Consider the following 19,879-nt stretch of genomic DNA (forward strand, 5'->3'; position numbering starts at 1 on the left):
TCATCCCACGATGCATTGGTTTGGTCCCATCACTTTTACTGAACATGCTGTTTTTCTCTTCTCTTTAAAAAATAGTGGCAGGACTTCACACAGAAGTACAGCAAAGCCAAGACAGACGACATGTAACTTTTGTGTTTTGCTTGGAATTTTTTTTTTTCCCTTCTTTTCTTTTTGTTTAAGAACACAAATGGAACAAGAGACAGGCATAGATAGGTGCGACATCATCAACATCATCACACGGCATGGTTCCGCTACGACAGTGATGCTTGGTTGCTCGGTTGGTTGGGGAGAGGGGTGTCCGGGGGGGGGGGGGGCACAAGACGGACAGATGTGCCAGACAGGAAGGAGGGCAGAGGAGGAGAGGAAGTGGGCTGGCGTGACCTGAAGTTGCAGTGCGGTTGGCTCCCGCTGGGGGGCGCAGCCGAGCGACAGACAGCACAGCTGGCGTAGGACGGTTTGAATAATCATCATCATCATCATCATTATTATTATCATTATTATTATTATTGTTATGAATCATGCTTCTGGACGACAGAACCACGAGAACAGTGTTGAGACAGTGTCCATGCTTTTCTAGGCCAGGCAGTGTTGGGCTGGGAGGAGATGAGACAGTGTCCATGCTTTGCTAGGCCAGGCAGTGTTGGGCTGGGAGGAGATCAAGTGCTCAATGGCGCCTCCCGGTGTCAGACTCCAGACCTACACTGCACAAAAGGGAAGTTCTGCAACTTCAGAGTGAGCTGGCCTCTGGCGACGGCTCCAAACACACACACAGGAGGGACTGGAACATTGAGTGTGTGTGTGTGTGTGTGTGTGTGTGTGTGTGTGTTTATTTACATTTCGGGACCCCGTAGCCAAAAACAAACAAACAAATGAAACAAAACAAAACAAAACAAAACAAACAAAAAAAAAAATACACCCACGTTCATGCTTAAAACTTGCTAGTCTACCCAAAAAATAAACAAACCCATTTTGTGCATATAAATATCTATTTGTACACAACAGTACATTAAATAAAATCCTCGCCTCTGATATTATGAACATAAGATGCATAAGTCGAGAGATAAAGGAGCGACACGAGTGGAGATACAAAAAGATCCAAAGTAAAAACAAAGTCCCTTTCGTCAGTGGATCACGACACAGAAACGCCTTTAAATACGCTGCAATCAGACACACGAACCCGAGGGCTCCCTACCGTCTGTAAAACCGTGCAAAAACCCTTAAACCACACCCACTTACCAATGTTATCCCCACCCTCTATTACCTCAAACCCTAAACTATTCACTTTTGTTAAATCCCACCCGCCTAAACTGAAAACAGACGCGCCCTCTCCGGACCTGTGCTCCAGCAACCAAACCATAAAAGGAAGAAAAATGACTGTTTCACACACTTCTCTTGCCCCCAGACCTTTGAACAACGTGTGTGAGGTGCGCGTCTCTTGTTACGTTACATATGTGTTAAGATTCTTCAAACGTGTTTAATACTTTCCCTCCCCCCCCCCAAAAAATAAAAATTAAAAAAAAGGGTGGGAGAGGGAAATAAAAAAGGAAGTGGGACGGCGTCACCCTCGTGTTGCCTGCAGAAGCATGCACCATCTGCAAAAAGTAGGGTGGGGGGGGGGAGGGCAACATCAGCCGGGCCCCCGTCATCATCACCACCACCACCACCACCATCATCATCATCACCACCACCATCATCATCATCATCTTCTAGCTAGGGTTGGACTGGAGTGGTGTTGCTTGTTCGCTCAGTCGAGCCTCCATAAGATGCTTTTTTTTTTTTTTTTTTTTCTTTTCTCGTTGTGTCTGTGTGTGATTTTTGTTTCCCTCAAATGTTCCTTAAATTTTCTCCCCTCATGTTTTTGTGTTTTTACAAACTTTCCAAGCAGCCTCTGCTTCCCAGCCAGGATCCGGGCAGTGGTCCGACCACGGAGGGTAAATGCTCCAAACAGCTTTAGGGGTTCAGGCAAAGCTGCGGGAGGAGAGAGCGGCACAGGTTGGGAATGCTTTCAAACACTTGACTCAAGTCTACTGGGACACATCCATCTTATGAAGAGCCCATACAAAGTGCTTGACGAGTGGAGGCAAAGCACTGAAGCTCAGGTCAGACAACTTGTTCTTCTGTCAGATGTCTTACAAAAGAACTATGCGGGACTACCTGGGCCTGTGTTTGTCCGTTCACTGCAGCGGTGCCGCCGGCGCTCCTGAGCAGTGGAAGTGCACGTTGAGCCACTTGGCGTCGCGGCGGTGCCACACGCGCGTCTCCTCCGACTGGCAGGAGCGCGGCCGGCCCTGGCCGTCCATGTACTGCGTCAGGCGGATGTAGGCTATGCAGGCGGCGTCCTCGCCGATCAGGTGCACGTGCGGGTTGAGGATGGTGGTGTGCACCGGCTTGCTGTTTTTACTCAGCACTGCGGGGGAGGGGAAGAGGAGGAGCGTCATGGAGACTGAGACGTACGAAGGGCAAGCAGTTTGCTACACTCTCCTGGACTAAGTCATTATGTTAGTTGTAGATTATTATTCATGACATTGATCTACGTGAAGACAGTAGCTGCGTTTCCATGGCAGTTTTTTTTTTTTTTTTTTTTGCAAAATAAAAGCGATATTTTCTAAAATGTTCAGATTTACGAAGAGGAAACTCAAGACAACTCACGATTCTCAAAGTAGAACTTGTGGAAGTCCATGCCCTCCACCAGGTTTCCTAAGGCCTCGGGCTCAAAGGAGGTCAGCCCAGGGTCACAGATTCTCCTGTTGGCGGGAAACAGAGGTTCCAATCAGGACATCTTAAAATGCAAGGTCTGACCGCAGCAGCGCACAGTCCAAACAAAGATCAATCATTACAATTGCGGGGGGATGCCACCACGATATATGGAAATCTAAAATAACACGGGAATATTTAAACTAGCAACCCCTTTCAACTACGACAGTGAAGATTAGTGAGACACTCACGTGTAAGCTTCAAAATCCCCGTTGTTGATGGCTTCAATCAGCTGCTCCGTCATCTTTATTATCTCCTGTTTGCGAGCTGGAAGACAGACGGGGAGGGACGGACAGACAGACAGACAGACAGACAGACAGACAGACAGGTCCGCCGTAGATTAGCCAGATGTCATTGGACGGGTGACAAAAAAACGGAAGACATCTCGTTTGCATGCAGCCCCTGAGCATCCTGAGAACCTCTGACGACTGGAGCCAGAGAACAGTAAAGGACCGATATCACGCTAGTATCACGATGTTTTCTAAAATATGACCATCGTCTCAAGAACCGAAAAAACACAACAAGTAACTAAGAAACCATCAAGCTCACAAATCCGCAGCAACAAACTACAAAGTGTTTGCTGCTGCTTCAGTTTGGATTAAACCACCAAACCAACGCACCACAGCAGAGGAGAGTAAAGTCCATGCAAAACACAGCAGAGCATCGAGCTGTCTCGGACCCACACACGGCCGGTGAGCCGACAGCGCCACCATCCGGCGAGCTGCACAAATTCCCGACACACTGCTGCAGACGCACAACGAGATCACTCCAAATCACTCCAAACCTCCTGGCACAAACACTTCACAACCCGCCTTCGGGACTTACTCTGCTGCAGTTTGCCACTATCGCCTGCAGGGGGCAGCAGAGCAGCGGCTGGCTCAGAACAAGCGGTCTGGGCTGGTCCTCCCAACAAAATAAAGTTACATTAAAGCAATGTTAAAATAAAAGCGACGATTTACTGGACTGTTTGAATCTGTGTAGCACGTTAAGTTTCAAAAGTAGGAAATAGCAACGAATCGGTCTTCAAACTAGGAAGATTGAAAGCGGCAGAAAAACGTGCAGTGAGGATTGGTTGCCACTAGATGGCGCCTGAATAGAGGAAAGAAAATTTCAGAAATATAGTTTTGGATTTTTTTTTTTTTTTTTTCTCTGATGAAAACAGGGGCAGAGGAAGTCAGAGGTGGAAGTCTGGTTGAGCTCCTCTGACTTACTGGTGGCAGGTGGACAGTGAGTGGAGGTCTGCGTCCGTTCCTCCACTGTGCTGCTGCTGCTGCAGTGGCTCAACTCTGAACCGTCTGACACGCAGGCAGCCGCTGCACCGTCGCACAGCAAACACACACACACACACATGCGTCTTCAATGAGATTCTAAAACCAGCCGTTATTCAGAGAGCCGACGTGTAGCGCTTCTTCTTTTCAAGTTCTGTCTGAGGAAACGGTTCAGAGTTGGCCCGCTGGAGCCTTGTAGCGCTCCAGTTGACTGGTTCATCAGGGGAAACCACTCCGCTGCCAGCCGTGCTCCTAAAAACACACACCAGCCCTCTAAGAGGCTTTAAGTGAAGGCCACACGAAGATCAACAGCCGTTCGCATGAGCCATGTCGTAATAAGAGAGCGGCCGCGGTCGTGTGCGGTAAACATTGGATTCATTCCCCGTCCAAGCCATCGTTTCTCTCTCTCAAACACTGCTGTCAACCAAAGGAAAAGGCCGCTGCAAATGATGGTTCTAAAAAGCAGGTATAATAACACGACAAGCACAAACACATCCAGATCTACTGGCTACTGCAAATACCTGGTGGCACAACATGTTGGCTCTCCTCTATATCTTATGGAGATGCTTATTACTATTCAGTAAACAAAACACACAAGTTATCTATTCCTAACCTAAAGTGTCCAGCTAAAAACATGTACATTTCATGTCGATAGATTCATTTAAACTTTACACACACACACACACAGGCCTTAACCAAAACATAAGCATTGTAAAAAGTGTGTGTGTGTGTGTGTGTGTGTGTGAGAGAGAGATGGAGCAACCTGATGATTGCATGTCAGCGATAATCTGCCATGAGATCGTGTGCTGTTAAACCCACAGGAAGCTGCCTTAACTAACGAGATTAGCTCTTTTCTGGAAGCTGAGGGCAACTCTGTCCAACTCGGTTTACACACAAAAAAAAACAACCAAACATTAGATGTTCTCTCTGCCCAGACGAAATCGACCGATTAAAAGCTTATGGTTGCGTGAAGAGACATATTCATCTGCCCATCTGCCCACATGCACTATTACACCAAATGCACCTTTAAATACCGTCTCATCGCATTTGCTCTTTGATAATTCAATCAGGAGAAGACCTGATGAAGGTGTGTGTGTGTGTGTGTGTGTGTGTGTGTGTGTGTGTGCGTGTGTGTGTGTGTATTCACAAAAACCAGCATGCAGAGAAGGTGGAAGAGGGACAAGTACCTTTCCTACCTTTCACGTCCTCCTCTTCTGTGTTATTGCAGCTCTCTGTGGAGCCCTGCGGTCGAGACAAATACACAATGATGGAGACGGAAGACGGCGGTGGGGAGAAGAACAGCCGCTGGAGTGTTTTATTGTTGTTGTTTTTTTTTCTCAAAGATTCTCTTTTAGTTGGGTGAAGTGAAGTCAGACGTGGTGGTTGGGAAGCTTTGGACACTCGGTTCATAGCAAAACACAAAGACAACCTGACGGATGGACGGATGGACGGATGGACGGACGGACGGACGGGTGGACGGACGGGTGGACGACTCCTCCCAGGAGCACAAACCAGCCAGGACACAAATCAGTCAAGTACAGCGTGCGTGGATTTAACAGTGATCCAGTGCAGCACAATCCTCAAGTGAGGCCAGTGTGTGTGTGTGTGTGTGTGTGTGTGTGTGTGTGAGAGAGTGTGTGTGCATGTGTGTGTGTGCAGGTTTGTCCCTTCTGGTATCAAATAAAAACAAAACCGTGACAATGTGGTTGCACTCATTTTACATTAAAAAAAAAAGTTAATTAAAAAAGTTTTTCAGTTTCATTTCAGCGTCTTTAAACGACTTTATTCTCTTTAAAATAACGGGAAACAGACACAAGCAAAATTAAATTGATGTCTGAATAACCACAAGGTCATTTCTTATTATCAATATCATTAAATGTCAGATGCTATCAGAATTTGATATTATTATATTGGGCGGTGGGTTGTGATTTTAACCCTAACAAGCATTTAAAGACGTAATTCAACTATACAAACATACATTTTAGAGCTCAGCTACTCTGAGCTGTGGTGCCACCAGCTTGGACTGTGGTGAGACAGACTTCAGGTGCACGATGGGGGCGTGGACAGTGTGTGTGTGTGTCTGTGTGTTAGCATTGAGCAAACAGCCAGCAGTTACCTGGCAGGTGTTAGTGGTGGCTTGAGGCTTACCTTAGTGCCGTCAGCTGGGTTGTGTACAACGGTTGTCTGGGCTTCCTGGGGGGAGGTAGGAGACACTTTACCATGCAGGGAAGGGGATGGATGGGAGTGGGAGGAGGATGGTGGAGGTGGTGGTGGTGGTGGGGGCACCAGGACAAGATGCCGAGGAGCAAGACTGACGCACGTGTCAGAAAGCCCCTGCAGCGACGGCACCACCGAGGCCGTGGAGAACTTCTAGAGCCACTACAGAGTTCAGCGTCAAGCCTGGCGACCAGCAGCGGGGTCGACAGGGTCACTGTCAACCTAGCAGGAGGCGAGAACACCAGGGCGGAGGAGGAGGAGGAGGAGGAGCTCCACTAATTCAGCCAGTCGTTTCCCGCTTAAAGTTGCATTAGCGGTTGTCGAGCGCGGGAAGTGTGTGTGTTTGTGTGTCGCTGCTCCTCATCCTCAGCCTCCACCTCACAGCCGCTGACACATTGAGCACAGACTAGAGGAAGAAGCGGAAGGAAAGGGAACCGAGAGTCCAGCGCTGAGGCTCAGGGTCCAGTTCAGCACTAAACCCACAAAACTACTATGGGATGTCCTCAATGCTCAACTGGTGGAGGCAAATCTGAGCTCAGCTGGTGTCGGTGTTGCAACACAAGCCTCCATCGTGGTAATTATTGTCTCTGGCACATTCACCCGGAGAAGGCTTTGGTTCTGATCGAGTTGACTGAAATACTTTGAAGCGCTGGAACAATTTCCAACCCTAAAACCACTCACCATAGAGTTGAATTAACGTCTTAAAACTTAAAACCGTTTACCTTTCTGCTCACTCACACATGTCATTGACAGTAGCTGCATTTCCATGACATTTCTTTTTCCCGCAAAATAAAAGCGTTATTTCTAAAAATGTATTTTTACAGGGTTTTCCAAGTGGAGATGTTTCCATCACCAGGTGTCGTGGCCGTATTTAGGTTTTGCACAATTCTAGGAGTCATGGAAACGCAGCCGATGTGGCTTGTTTAACAGTGATAAGGGGAAGGAAGCCCAGTCTATGGCCTGACATCAGTACTGAAAACACCTGTAGGTGGGCAGCAGGATTAATTTTAGCTGCCTGGTTCTTTGGAGTGGCTTCAGTTGTGACTGCTGACTCTGTGCTCCGCCATCTACTCCAGCTGCTGTTTGACCCAGACCTCAGATTCTTTGCCAAATCCAAAACTGCACAGAACTTGAGTGAAGGTGTCGGCTGCAGGATGTGTGAGTGGTCTGGGTGAAAGGCTGCCGGTATAGACCCCGCCCCCGCCCAGTGCACCCAACACAACGCCCCAATTCGACACAGTGGTCCAAATGTACTCCCAGCATCACACTTGAAAACTGAAGCAAAGAGGCCGAGGATGAAGGATGAGGAGGAGGAGGAGGAGGAGGAGGAGGAGGAGCTATCAGCAGAAAAGTTTTCACTCCACATGGGGCGTGAAATAGAAAAAAAGACTGAGGAGGAGACAAAACTAAACTTTAACAAAAAGATGGAAATGATGCAATAAAAAGCAACATGAGAGGGAGGGGGAAAAAAATGAAATAACAGAACTGAGGTACCATTGGTGCTGAAGATGACATGCTGCTGTCTTTGGTGCTGTTGCTGCTGACTACACTGTTTTTACTGCTGTCTCCCTGTGACTGGGGCAAAGAAACACAAGACAGAGTGACTCCCACTACTCTGAACAAGCCTCTGGGAACCTTCAGGGCTCCAGGAACAAAAACAGGCACGGAGCCGTTACACTGTACAGTGAACAGGAGTGTGGGGTCCAGCCAACAAAACAGAGAAATATTAATATCATGTCGATATACTGTCACCAGATTATTGAGTAATCCTTTAAAAAAAAAAAAATTACATTTTTTTTTTATCGGAGAAAATCCCGTCTGACTATTTTGTTGAAACTGCAGCTTGTTAGAAGTCAAATATGAACAAAAGCAACAGTTAGTCAGTCGGCAGGTGTATTCTGAAACAATATGGACACAACAGGTTGCATTTGGAAGTATTTTCTCGAAAGACTCCAACCATAAGTTTGCATTTGCAGTGGTTCTACTTCAGGCAGCAACGCAGCCAAAAGATGTGCGACAAAGTCATAAACTTTATTTAAAAAAAAGTTTATAACAATGACAACCAGTCTAGGTCTTTGCATGCAGTGAAAGCCTTGATGACATTTTGCTTTTGGGTTTTTTTTTGTTGTTGTTGTTGTGTTAATTGTTGAGAAATGTGAGTCCGCTGGAATCAGCAATTTTAGCCCGAATTTTGACTGAACTGCCAATGTGAGGCAATTAGCCCGGAAAACCAGACAGAACCAGAAGGCTGAACCCTAAAACAAATCATTGATTTTTTTTTCTAACAAAAGGCCCAATTGAAAAAAAAAAAAAAAAAAAAAAAAATCTATTTAATTAAAAGAAAAAAAAAAATCACTTAAAAGTCGCGACTCTTGGATGTTGAATTTGGATCTTGTTCTTGTGTTAAGGCCTTATTATCCACAGAGGATCAATGTCAGGTGGAGAAAGTGTGTGTGTGTGTGTGTGTGTGTGTGTGTGATGATATGGTTTGGATGGAACTCATGGCAGGAGGGGATGCAGGATGTTTGGCTGACAGCGGGAAAAAAAAGAAACAAAAACCCCCAGAAAACAGCTGGAAGTCAAGAAGTCACTGAGGACCGAGGAGTCCTCCAGCATCTTCGCCCCAGAAGCGCAAAACAAACAAATGAATCGGAGGGAATCGGAGGGCCGGAGGGCGGAGAAAACAGACGGAGAGACGAAGCAGGACGAAGAATGAAAAATGAATGAAAAAAACGACTGAGCCGATCTCACCATCAAACAAACACTCGAGCTGGATTTCCTTTTCTGACAGACAGCGATGGAGAGGAGGGGGAAAAAAATCAGGGGTCATCGAAAAAAAAACAAAAAACAAAAACAAAACCCAAAAAATATATACAAAGAGCCTATCAAAAATAGTAAGAAACGTGAAGCTGATCCCGGAGAAGGAGGAAAAACAGAACAGCTGAATAAACTCAAGCAGGTAACAGGATTTCAATCAACTGGGAGGGAAAAAAAAACAAACCATAAAAGGGGCTAAAAAGAGAACTGGATCGTCAGGAACATCGTGTGTGCACGTTCATTGAAAGCTGTTGGGTTTGTTTCAGTGTGTAGCGGTGGATTTGAGTTTGGTCCCCTCTGATCATGGCGCTTCACTGCATGCGTCGACGCTGACGGGTCAATCAGAAACAGCAATCGGCGTCAGCTCAGCTGAAACCTGATTCTGCCCAGTTACAAACGTGTCCAAGCTGCTAGTTTCTCTCTCTCTCTCTCTCTCTCAGATCGGCAAATTTTTTTTTTTTATCTCTGCTTTTTTTTTTTTCTTTCTTTTTGAGCACCACAGAACAGAGTGTCAATCTAAAGTGAGAAATCAACGCTTTGTCATCTATAAAAACAGAGATACATGTTAACAGAGAGAAGAAAAGGGCGAGACCACAGATAGAAAGGACAGGAAGAAAGAAATATATACTGTATATATGTTTAAAAATCGATACGTCCCCCTGCAGGTGATACAGCTTACCTTCACGCCGTCGGACTTCTTGTTTAGTAGGGTTTTGCACGCTGGAAGAAAGAGAAGAGATTCTGTCAAAATGCATCAGGGGAAGAAGTGAGACAAGAGACCAGCAGGCCTGCAGCTTCCTGCATGGGCGATTCATCGTTCAACTGGTCGATACAATCGTCCTCGCCCACCATAACGCTTACATTCACATTGTCACTCTCGGTTGATTATTATTTGATCATAGTCAATCAAGGCTTAAAGACAGATGAGAGACAATAAGGGGAAACACAGATTGGAATGAGATGTTGTTTGAGGGTGAGCCGTCGCTATTGACCTCCAAATGTGTTCAGTCCATTTGTCAAGGTCAGACAAGAAAATAAAGAAACATGGGGGGGGGGGGGGGGGGGGGGGGGGAATATAGTTTTGGGGAAACTGACTGATATTTAACCTGGAACACAAAATGATCGAGAAGACAAAAAAAAAAAAAATGTACTGAAATATTACGTTAACTCGTTATTTTTCAAATTCTTTTGTTTGTTTGCAATATGTTTGCATATCGCCATCACATAAAAGCCGACCAATCCATGCAAAGCCTTCACTTAGCCTCTGAGCTTCAATGAAAGGCATTTAACAAACGACGTCCTGATCACGTCATTAAAACTCTGTTTAAAGTGAATAACAGGACAAAACACAAGTGAATGAACTAAAAACCATGCACACAAACACACAATTAAATACAGAAGAGACACTGATGTGAGAGTCAGTCACGTTCCTCCCTTACCTTCCATTTACAAAGTAGAGAGGAGGGGTTGAAGGAGGCGAGAGAACAGTAATGGATTTAATTTTTTTTTTGGGGGCATCTGAAGCGAAAACTGAAGAGGACAGATGCAAACACAAACAAACAAACAAAAAAACACCCGCTGGGATTTCACCACACGTGACACTGCATTCTCTCCACCCACTGTGACCAAAGGTGGTGGGTGCATGCGACGACGCCACCGCATCTCAACACGTCCATCATGCAGCTGGTGCAACTTCACAGTCCTTGCAAAAGTGCAAACTGGTGCCTTTGTTTTGTTTTTTTTTTCAAACCCACACACGACTCATCGGCCCGTCCACGCGTCAATCAAACCATGAACTCTCTGTGCGAACGGACTCGGAGCAAGCAATCCGGCCCGGTCATGTGACTTGACGTCCACCTGGAAAGGCTTCAGTATGCCTCACACACTCTCCATACGCACTGGAACGCCAACTGCGAGCACTCAGGAATGACGCCACAACTAACGATTAACAAATTCATTTAATTTCTATGATAGTCTCTTTATATGTATATATACAACTTAATATATCTTCAATTGAAATGGGAAAAAAATACTACATTGGAAAATGATGAACACCAAAGAAAATGCAATTATTGCACTAGTTCCTTTTTCAAGCTACTGTATCTATCTATCTATCTATCTCTCTATCTATCTATCTATCTATCTATCCATCTAATCCCTGTTGACCATATGTTAACTTCATTGACAACACTTTAAGCACACAATACAAGATGCTATTACACTAAATGTAAACAATGGATTTGCAAAGCACACGTCATTAATCTCGCCGGATAACCTCAATAATATCTGCAAATACAGCCAAAATTCTTTTTCTGTTGATGTTTATTGTCGGGGCCGAGTCTCTTTTTACTACAACTATGTTCTTGCCTACAATAAGGACACTGCCTACTTCTAAGCCCTGTCTCTACAAGCTGCTTTGCTCCCTGTCATATGTACATGATGAAGCAGGGCGAGGGTTCGGGTCTACAATACAGGGTTGTTGTTTTTTTTCCCCCCTCTGATGCTAGCAGAGGGCGGGGCCCCACGCTGCTCTGCTGTTTACGGTTGCGACGCGGCCTCGGCCCTCCTGTCTTCCAGTTTATCTGACGCCGAGAAGGTGCGACGGGGGGCGGAGTGGGACGCTCCTACAAACCCTCTGCACGAAGCATACTGACGCCTTTCGGCTTCTTGGGGGTTTTGTCACACAAAGACAACGGGGGCAGGCAGGGAGAGAGGAGACAAAGAAGTAGAGATTACATAAAGGACACTGTGCATTGGGATTGTGCAGCTTTTTCCATGCAGGCTGTGCTGTGCTGTGCTGTGCTGTGCTGTGCTGAGCTGCGCGGTCAGTCACATGCTTGGCTGGCCGGTGGCGCCGGAGCCATGCAAGACGAGAGGAGGCCGCAGCGAGCGTCGACGGGGCATCGGCTGACGAGCGCAAGCCCGTTTTTGGAGGAGGTTAAATGTCGAGTTTATATTCTGCCAGAGGCTAAAATGGTCACGGCGCTAAAAAAGAACCGAGACAATTCCAGTGCGCGGCCTCGGTGTGTGAACACCTCGCTGCAGAGGAGCTGGATGAAGGGTGGAGGTGGTGGGGGAGGGGCGGTGGGGTCATGCTGCCCGTCACTCGTGTTTGACGAGTGGTATTCCATCGCTCTCTCTCGTTAGAGCACAGGTGTCAAACTCTGGCCCGCGGGCCAAATTTGGCCCGCAGTGTCATTATATTTGGCCCCGTGAGGCCAATCCACAATCACCACTAGAGCTGCTGGCCTGCACATGTAGCGCTAATACTACAAATCCCAGAATGCTCTGCTGGGTTTTTTTGTTGTTGTCAATCATTGAAGGATATTATTATTCTGACTTCATTGGTTTATTCTTGCTATTTTACTTTTAAATGTATTATCAGCCAGTGGAAAAAGGGTTATTGCTGAAATTTAAATCAGAAGCCTGCAAATACAAAAGAGCCAAATGATTTTATTTACATTTTATTTATTTTTCTAATTTGAAATGCGTTTTTTATCAATTATTGTATAGTATTAAGCTTTGCTTGTTCCATTTTCAGGTTGAAGCAAAACTTGTTTGGGTCCATATGACAAAGGTTCACTGTGATATGTGAAGATTTTTTCCGTCAACATCACTAGCTGTGTTTCCATGACAGTCTTTCGTGATTTGCAGGTGTTTGTTTCCATTGAATGGTTGTGAAGTGCATAAGCCGGAATTCTGTCCAAATCATTTTGCGTTTTGGAGCAGCTGTTTGAAGTGAACTGGTCACGTGACCCTGTGCGTCACCTCCGCTTCGTATGCAAAGATTTTGTTTCCATGGCACAACCGTATTTGAAGGCTTTTTCCAAGTGTAGCCGTTTCCATCACCAGTTTTTTTAATGCCATATTTAGGTTTCGCCAAATGCTAGGGGTCAAGGAAACACAGCTAGTTTTAAATTTTGGCCCCACTGTGTATTTGAGTTTGACACCCCTGCGTTAGAGCGTCAACACACACAGACACACACACACACCAACACCGAGAAGGTGAAGAGCCGAGATTTAACCGCAGGTTTCCGTCCAGACCAGTGTGAGTCTGGAGTCGCCCCCCCTCCCCCCCCCCCCCCCGGTGCAAAGACGGCCATCAGAAGATGCCCGTCGCTGTGCATCAGCAGCGGCATCAGCAGCGGCGACGGCGGCGGAGGTGGCAGCAGGCAGGACGGGGGGCGGGGGCCGGGGGCGGGGCAGGGGCGGGAGTTCAAGCGGACCGCATGCCAACAGCCTGGGGCGGGGCCAAAACTCCCACACACCCGGTGAGCAGACGTACCTTCCTGCGCCATTGCGGCCGTGCTGGTGGTAGCGGCAGGGCTGGTGTGCTGCCGTCCCACTAGTGGACAGAGAGGGGTTCAGTATGGGGTGGGGCGGGGGTAGTGAGGCGAGGGGGGGGGGCGGGGGGGGACCTGAGCAGCAGACCCCCCAGAGTCCAAGATGGCTCCCATTCATTTCACTGTAGTTGCTCACCCAGCGCACACGCCCAAAAAGTTTTGACTTCCGCAGTAATGGGCCCATGCGCAGTAGTGGCACTTCCCATCATGCCTCTGTAACTCACATGATCTATCTGGCCAATCAGAGTGATTCTGGAGAAGGTCACTTACAGACACGTCAGGCTGCAGCCAATCAGAACGAGACTGAGACACAGCAGCACGACGACGTGGTTCTGATGATTTTCTGGCCTTTATCATTTTTTGTTTACAACTAAAAGACTGGAGGAGAAAAAAAAATCTACAATAGAAAGAGCTGCTTATTTTTTCTACTGTGGTCTATGGGAAAATTGCTTTTTGGGCCCATGGGATTTTTCTTTTGCTGCAGTACCTCGAGTGGCCACTGGGGAAAAAAAATCGGCACGTGGCCATATTGCCAGTCCGGTATCCAGTTCTTATAATACATCCATGGACCGGAGTCTCACTAAATGAACTTCCTCCACAAAGTGCTCAGCGAGTATTTGGACGAGATTGGAGCAGCAGACGGGAGAAACTCAGCGGTCCATCCCAGCGCCGCCGCTGCTAATCCCATCCCAGCAGATGTAAACTTGATCAACACGCCCTCAAGTTATGCATGACAGCATTCCGCTCAGACCCGTCTGCTCGCTCTCTCACTCTCTCTCTCTCTCACTCACTCTCTCTCTCTCTCTCCCTCTCTCTCTCCTGTCCAGATCAATCCCGGCCCCGGCGGAAAGCAGCTGGCCGCCGTCCACAGGAGCTGCTTTACTTACATGAGGCCATAGAAACACGAGCGCAGGGCCGACGGCATTAATGCATTAGCTTGTTAGGCCAGAGGGCCTCTGCCCGCAAATTGGACATTCGATCAAAAAAGCACTCTGTTCCTCTAGTGATGGAGCTGCTTAACGGAGGGGAAAGAGGAAATCAAGAGCGAGGCCCCAAAGTGGCAAAAATCGCAGCCGTGGACAAAGACGTCGGGCAACTGTGAGGAAAAATCAATGCCTGCGGTTGAGGGAAAAGTTTTAACGCCAGGGCGCTCGCATGGAACGTCACGTCACGTCACGTCACGTCACGTCACGTCACGTCACGTCACGTCACGTCACGTCACGAGCGTCGGCCGACGACAGCTATGTCTGGAGCGTCTGGAGAAACACACCTGAGAAGTTCCTGGACACCAACATTGTCGTGAGGATGGCGCCCTGGAAGCAAACGAGGAGACGTCAGGACACGGCTGCGTTACGCGGTGGTGGGATACAACGTGCGAGCGGGCGTCTGTGGCGCTCACTTTGAGTTTCCTCCTGGCGTTGAACTTGCGCAGACACTCCACCGTCTCTTGGCGGTGCATCATGGAGGCCACAGTTGAGCGTTGCTGTTGGAGGGAAATAGAATTTAGGAATTTAGGAAACAGGGAACGCTGATCGTATACTAAAAGAACGGTCTAATTTGAGCAGTGGCAGCTACTGCCATCCAACAGGAGAAGTAAGTAGAGGCCCCACAGCCACTTGGATGTTTTGCTTTGCATAGAATATTACAAGTCTGATGTTTAGAGTTATGCTTTTGTTGTATACGTTGTATTTTTTTGTGGCGATCTGCTTTGTGGGGATTTCTTGTGAGTATGAGAAACAGGGTGTCTCGGACGCAAGACAAATTTCAGGAGGAATTCTGACAAAAAATGTATCAATCAAACAATCAGTCAGACAGACAATGTGCTTTCAATGGAAGAAATGTATATTCGGGATTTTTCTCATTATCAGACAGTGAAGGCTTTCAGCCGCTCAAGACTTTTGAAAGTTGTTTCTCCAGGTTCTGATGCTTTTTTACCCCAGCAGAGGGAGCTTCACTGCTGCCAGTGAGCCCTCCTCTGCAGCTGGGGTCCATAAACTCAGACTGGAGAGACATCCAGCTCTTCTCGACATGATCAGAGCTCCGACTCACGAGTTGAATGCACGCGACTAAAAAAAAACAAAGCAGGAGTGTGTCGGCTCCCAGTGATCCCAGTGATCCCAGTGGCCCAGCGGGACGGCCAGTGAGACCGGATTCTGCTTACAGCCACAACAAACAAGTGTTTTGGATTGGCTGCGGCGGTTCTGCTTAATTTCACCGCCTTGTTTTCACACAACTGGCCTGCAAGGGCAAGCGGTGTCGCAGTGTTTACCGGCCAAACATCGCCCAGCCACGGCCCAGCGCAGCGGCAGCAGCAGTCGCGGCAGAGCAGAGTCAGACTGCAGCGTGAAGAGCTTCAACTCTGTCACATTCAACGCCGCGAGCATTGACGTATCGCGTCCGAGTCCTTCCAGACATTAATTAGCGCCGGGCCGCAAGACCGGGTTAGAAAAAGTGAAGAGAATAATGATGAAACCCTCTGCAAAGACGCTCCATGGGGCCATTTGTTGGCGGCGATGACGTGAATATCGACGGCGGTGCCCGAGGTGTCAGAAAAGGGTTTTTTTCCCCCCCGCTGGAGAAGTGGGAAGGGAGGAGCACTTACGCAGACCCAGGGATGCTTGAGTGCCTGGTCGGCAGTGATCCTTTTGGCAGGGTTGATCGTTAACATCTGATTGATCAGATTCTTGGCCTCGGGCGTCACTGTGTCCCACTCTGGAGAGGGAAACTGTGAAGCGCAGCGAAAGGTGATATATGGTGAGGCCACAGGGAAGGTTGCAGCCAGGACATTAAAACACACAGCAGCACATGGAAATGGCTGACGATTAAAAAAAAAAAAAAAAAAAAAAAAAAAACCCTGTGAGGACCAGACAGCAGGTTTATCAACGTCTGAATGCAACATGAGTCCGACTGCCACAATGCAAACTGATGGATTATTCATGACAGGAACTGGAGTTTATGCCGTGTATTGAAATTAGACAAACAACTTGTCTTGTCTGGTCTGAGCTGCAGTTTATTCAACCTAAGCTGTAAAAAAAAAAAAAAAATAAAAAAATAAAAAAAAGAATCACAAGCTAAAATGCTCAATACATGCTGGCAAAATTAACATGAGCTGCCAGGGCACGATGGCTTCGACCGTCAATTACTGTTGGATTTAAAAGAAATGAGATGGAGCAAATCTCCAGGAATAGGAATAATAACCACACAGACATTTAATATCGCCGCCGACGGTATGCACATCCATTCTATGTGCTTTGCTTCCAATTATGGAAATTAATACAGGTAATAAATTCCCATCTCCCACAGGAGGGCAACAAGATCTGACAAATAAGTCTCCGTACGGCAGGGAGAGAAATCAGGCAATAACAAAGAGCTCGCAATTAAAAAATGATATTCAATTATTTTAAATTACTTTCAAAAGAACCACGTTTCCCCCCCCCCCCCCACCACCACCCTCCCTCGAGGAAATAACATTGGATTAAGATTTGGTATCAGAAATTTGGTTTCATCAGCACAGGCGGAGATCCTTGGGAGACTCCTCAGACTCAAGTCCTCATCTGGAACAAAATCCATGCAGTGAGGAAAACACGGTGGCAGGCCGAGGAACACGAGCTCTATGAAACAAGGTGCATTTAATAAATCTGCACAAATCAATGTTTTCAGAGCAATAGCACCTTCAAATCTAAATGCGACAATAGAAGCCTTCCTCTACACTGGAAACAGGAGATTGTAACAGGCTACAAATCTTTATGTCATTTATCTTCTTAAAAGCTTTCATTTATTATATTTTATCAACCGTTACAGGCCGAGAAATTCCAGCCTCTATTTTTGTTTGACTGTGTTGGTTTGACCTGCTGCTGTGTGCGTTTATTACACCTTCATTATGTATTGTAACAAATCTCCAAAAACTTCCACTTGCTGCACACACAATGCAACATTGGAAATAAACATCAAATATTTGACCTACATGAGGCTTTGGAGCCTGCCGTACATAGCCAACAAGTCTTTATGCTGAGTTTACAGTGGCAGCTGAAGCATGTGCGAGAGGTGAAGGTGACGGATGAGAAGAAGAGCAGCAGTGGGAGGGACTCACGTCGTAGGCCCCGGCCTTGATTTGCTGGTAAAGCTTGTGTTGGTCCTCGTCCCAGAAGGGGGGGTAGCCCACCAGCAGGATGTACAGGATCACACCTGTCACACACATCAAGCCCATGTGAATATCCTGCACACACTTGCGGTGCAATGGAAACCGTGCACAGCACACCTGGAGCTCTCCATAAAGGGACCGTTGGCTCATTGTACACTCACACTGTCAGCAGTACAGAACTATTTTCCTTTCTGTTGTGTTTTTATCCACTGTGTGTTGGGAGTGTTGAGCGGTTTTCCCTTTTAATGAAAGATTGAAAAAAAGTGACCAACTGACCACAGGCCCATATGTCCACTGGCTTCCCATAGGGATCCTTCCTCAACACCTCTGGGGACAAATATCCTGGAGTTCCTGCAAAACCTGGAAAACAACACAAAACATCACAAGTCCATGAAACCAGAAAAAGCTTTTTGCACGCAGGTGAGCTTGCCGGTCCAGGAAAATCAGATCAAGTAGACAGAAAAAAAACAAAAAAACAAAAAAAAAGGAAATAAAAACATACTGCACCAAAGTAGAGTGAAATGATTAGAAACTAGCTAAGTGCCCAAGGTTCTTACCAAACCACGCCTGCTGGTCTCCCTGCACCTCGATGGCCAGACCGAAATCTGCAAGCTTCACCGCTGCACCCTTCATCTTACTGGCCAGGAGCAGGTTCTCAGGCTGCACAACAGACACACAATTGGCAGAAGGAGTTAAAGGGTTGGTGAATGGGAGTTAATAGGACAAAAAAACAAACAAACAACCAAGCAACGAGCAGTTAACATTTGTTAGAAACTGCAAGATTCTGCAGCACGCGCTGCTGCCCGGCTTGGTGCAGTGAGAAAAATCATGTAATTAAGGTCAAACGCAATGCAAATGCGATAAGTCCGCAGCCTCCCTGCATCTGTCCGTCTGCATGAGTGGCTGAGCTGCAGGAGCACGATGACAGTCCGAATCAGGCCTAATTTGGACAAACAGCCTTCAAAGGCTTCCCTCAAAGCCATGAAGCCGCTGAATAAACTGTCATGTACTTAAAGCGCAGAACACGGCATTCTCTTCCAAATTCTTTCCGACCCGATGACGATGACGCCAGTCAGGAAGGACTTGACGAATGGTGCATCACGCGTCCAAGCTGAAGCCCTGCTTTGCCCAGTTCAAGGTCGCCTTTTTCCTCTTTAAAAGTTTGACTGTTTTTCGGTCTGCCTGGCAGCACCGAGGGGGAGGAAAAAAAAAAAAACAGCAGCCATTCAAATCAGGGGATGCATGACGATGCTTTTTATATTCAAAATGAGTTTGCCCGTTAACCGATAACATTTCTCCCTCCAGACTTGAGTGCTGAGATCAGTGGAGAACTTTTTTTTTCTACATAAATCATTGCTCGCAGGTTTACCGTTGTTCTTAAGGTCTCTTTTGGCCTCCGCTTCAGCGCCACTGTGTCTATCTGTTGCTCTTTTCCTTCAGTGTGTCTCATCAGCCGCCTGGGCCACAGAGCAAACCCTGCATTTACTTGTTTACGTGTTTATTTAGGCAGGACAGTGCCTATTGGTGAACCCTGAGTAATAAAACCAATTTAAGGTACACATGTGTTCTTTAATCAAGTACCCAAAGGGCTCTATTGTAAAGTTGTGCAATTGGTCGAAGAGTCACGGCTGCTGTGTAAGACCAATTTGTGATACAGTGGGAAAATATGAGGAACGCCTTAGCAGCACCGATTGTTAAAAAAAAAAAAAAAAAAAAAAGGGTCTAATTTGTTTGAAATTCTGAAGATTGAATTTAATAATATTTGCGACCTTTGCATAAACAACTACGCGTCCTTCCCGTGAGAGCTGCTTGAGACGAGGCGAGAGAGACGGACAGGCCCCGCCTCCCTCTGACAGTTACTCATGACGGGAGCCGTCGTGCCGCAAAAGCAACAGGTGACCTTTTCCTGAAGAGATGCGGCGGATCAGCGGAGAAGATTCATGTGGCAGACAGCAGCAGGTGGGCTAATGGCTGCAAGCCTCCCCGGCGTTAATCACTTAAAATGTTAATGAAGCTCCCTGACTCAGTGAATGTCTCTGCAGATGTTGGAGCGTCGACGCACAGAGGAGGAAGGAACATTAAATGAAGACAAATGTTCCCCAAACATCTGCGTTGGAAGCTCCTCCCCCCTGTTATCTTTCCGTCTAGTTTTCCGTCTCTATCTTGTTACCTATCTACAACACACACACACACACACACACACACACACACACACATGCAAACGCACACGCGCTATGCAAGGATGAAACAGTAGGAGAGTGAGCTGATGAAAGCGGCGGCAGAGGGGAAGGAGGGAGAAATAGATGGATAGGACAGATAGACGGGTAGAGGGGAGGCGG

At 47.0% G+C, this 19,879-nt stretch overlaps 1 protein-coding gene across 24 annotated transcripts in view; it reads right to left on the reverse strand.

Annotated features, from left to right (window-relative positions):
* Positions 1-1,896: 1,896 nt before the first annotated feature.
* camk2g2 (calcium/calmodulin-dependent protein kinase (CaM kinase) II gamma 2) overlaps positions 1,897-19,879 on the reverse strand; it is a 41,309-nt gene continuing 23,326 nt past the window's right edge. Inside the window, exons 7-22 of one of the 24 annotated variants that reach the window (XM_076046263.1) lie at positions 18,098-18,200; positions 17,817-17,900; positions 17,490-17,584; positions 16,002-16,124; positions 14,799-14,882; positions 14,670-14,712; positions 13,342-13,401; positions 9,736-9,776; positions 8,991-9,023; positions 7,734-7,808; positions 6,171-6,215; positions 5,210-5,264; positions 2,946-3,021; positions 2,650-2,744; positions 2,155-2,407; positions 1,897-1,968 (exon numbers count right to left, since the gene is read on the reverse strand). In XM_076046263.1, coding sequence (XP_075902378.1) covers positions 2,175-2,407; positions 2,650-2,744; positions 2,946-3,021; positions 5,210-5,264; positions 6,171-6,215; positions 7,734-7,808; positions 8,991-9,023; positions 9,736-9,776; positions 13,342-13,401; positions 14,670-14,712; positions 14,799-14,882; positions 16,002-16,124; positions 17,490-17,584; positions 17,817-17,900; positions 18,098-18,200 — 1,245 coding nt within the window. In that variant the 3' untranslated portion in view covers positions 1,897-1,968; positions 2,155-2,174. Of the gene's footprint in view, positions 1,969-2,154; positions 2,408-2,649; positions 2,745-2,945; positions 3,022-5,209; positions 5,265-6,170; positions 6,216-7,733; positions 7,815-8,990; positions 9,024-9,735; positions 9,777-13,341; positions 13,402-14,669; positions 14,713-14,798; positions 14,883-16,001; positions 16,125-17,489; positions 17,585-17,816; positions 17,901-18,097; positions 18,201-19,879 lie in introns of all 24 variants that reach the window. The other 23 variants (XM_076046240.1, XM_076046239.1, XM_076046244.1 and 20 more) reach the window with 23 other exon arrangements.

The sequence above is a fragment of the Nelusetta ayraudi genome, unplaced genomic scaffold (assembly GCF_046127955.1).
Source record: "Nelusetta ayraudi isolate G7.1 ecotype Tasmania unplaced genomic scaffold, CSIRO-AGI_Nayr_v1 ptg000089l, whole genome shotgun sequence".
Lineage (NCBI taxonomy): Eukaryota > Metazoa > Chordata > Actinopteri > Tetraodontiformes > Monacanthidae > Nelusetta > Nelusetta ayraudi.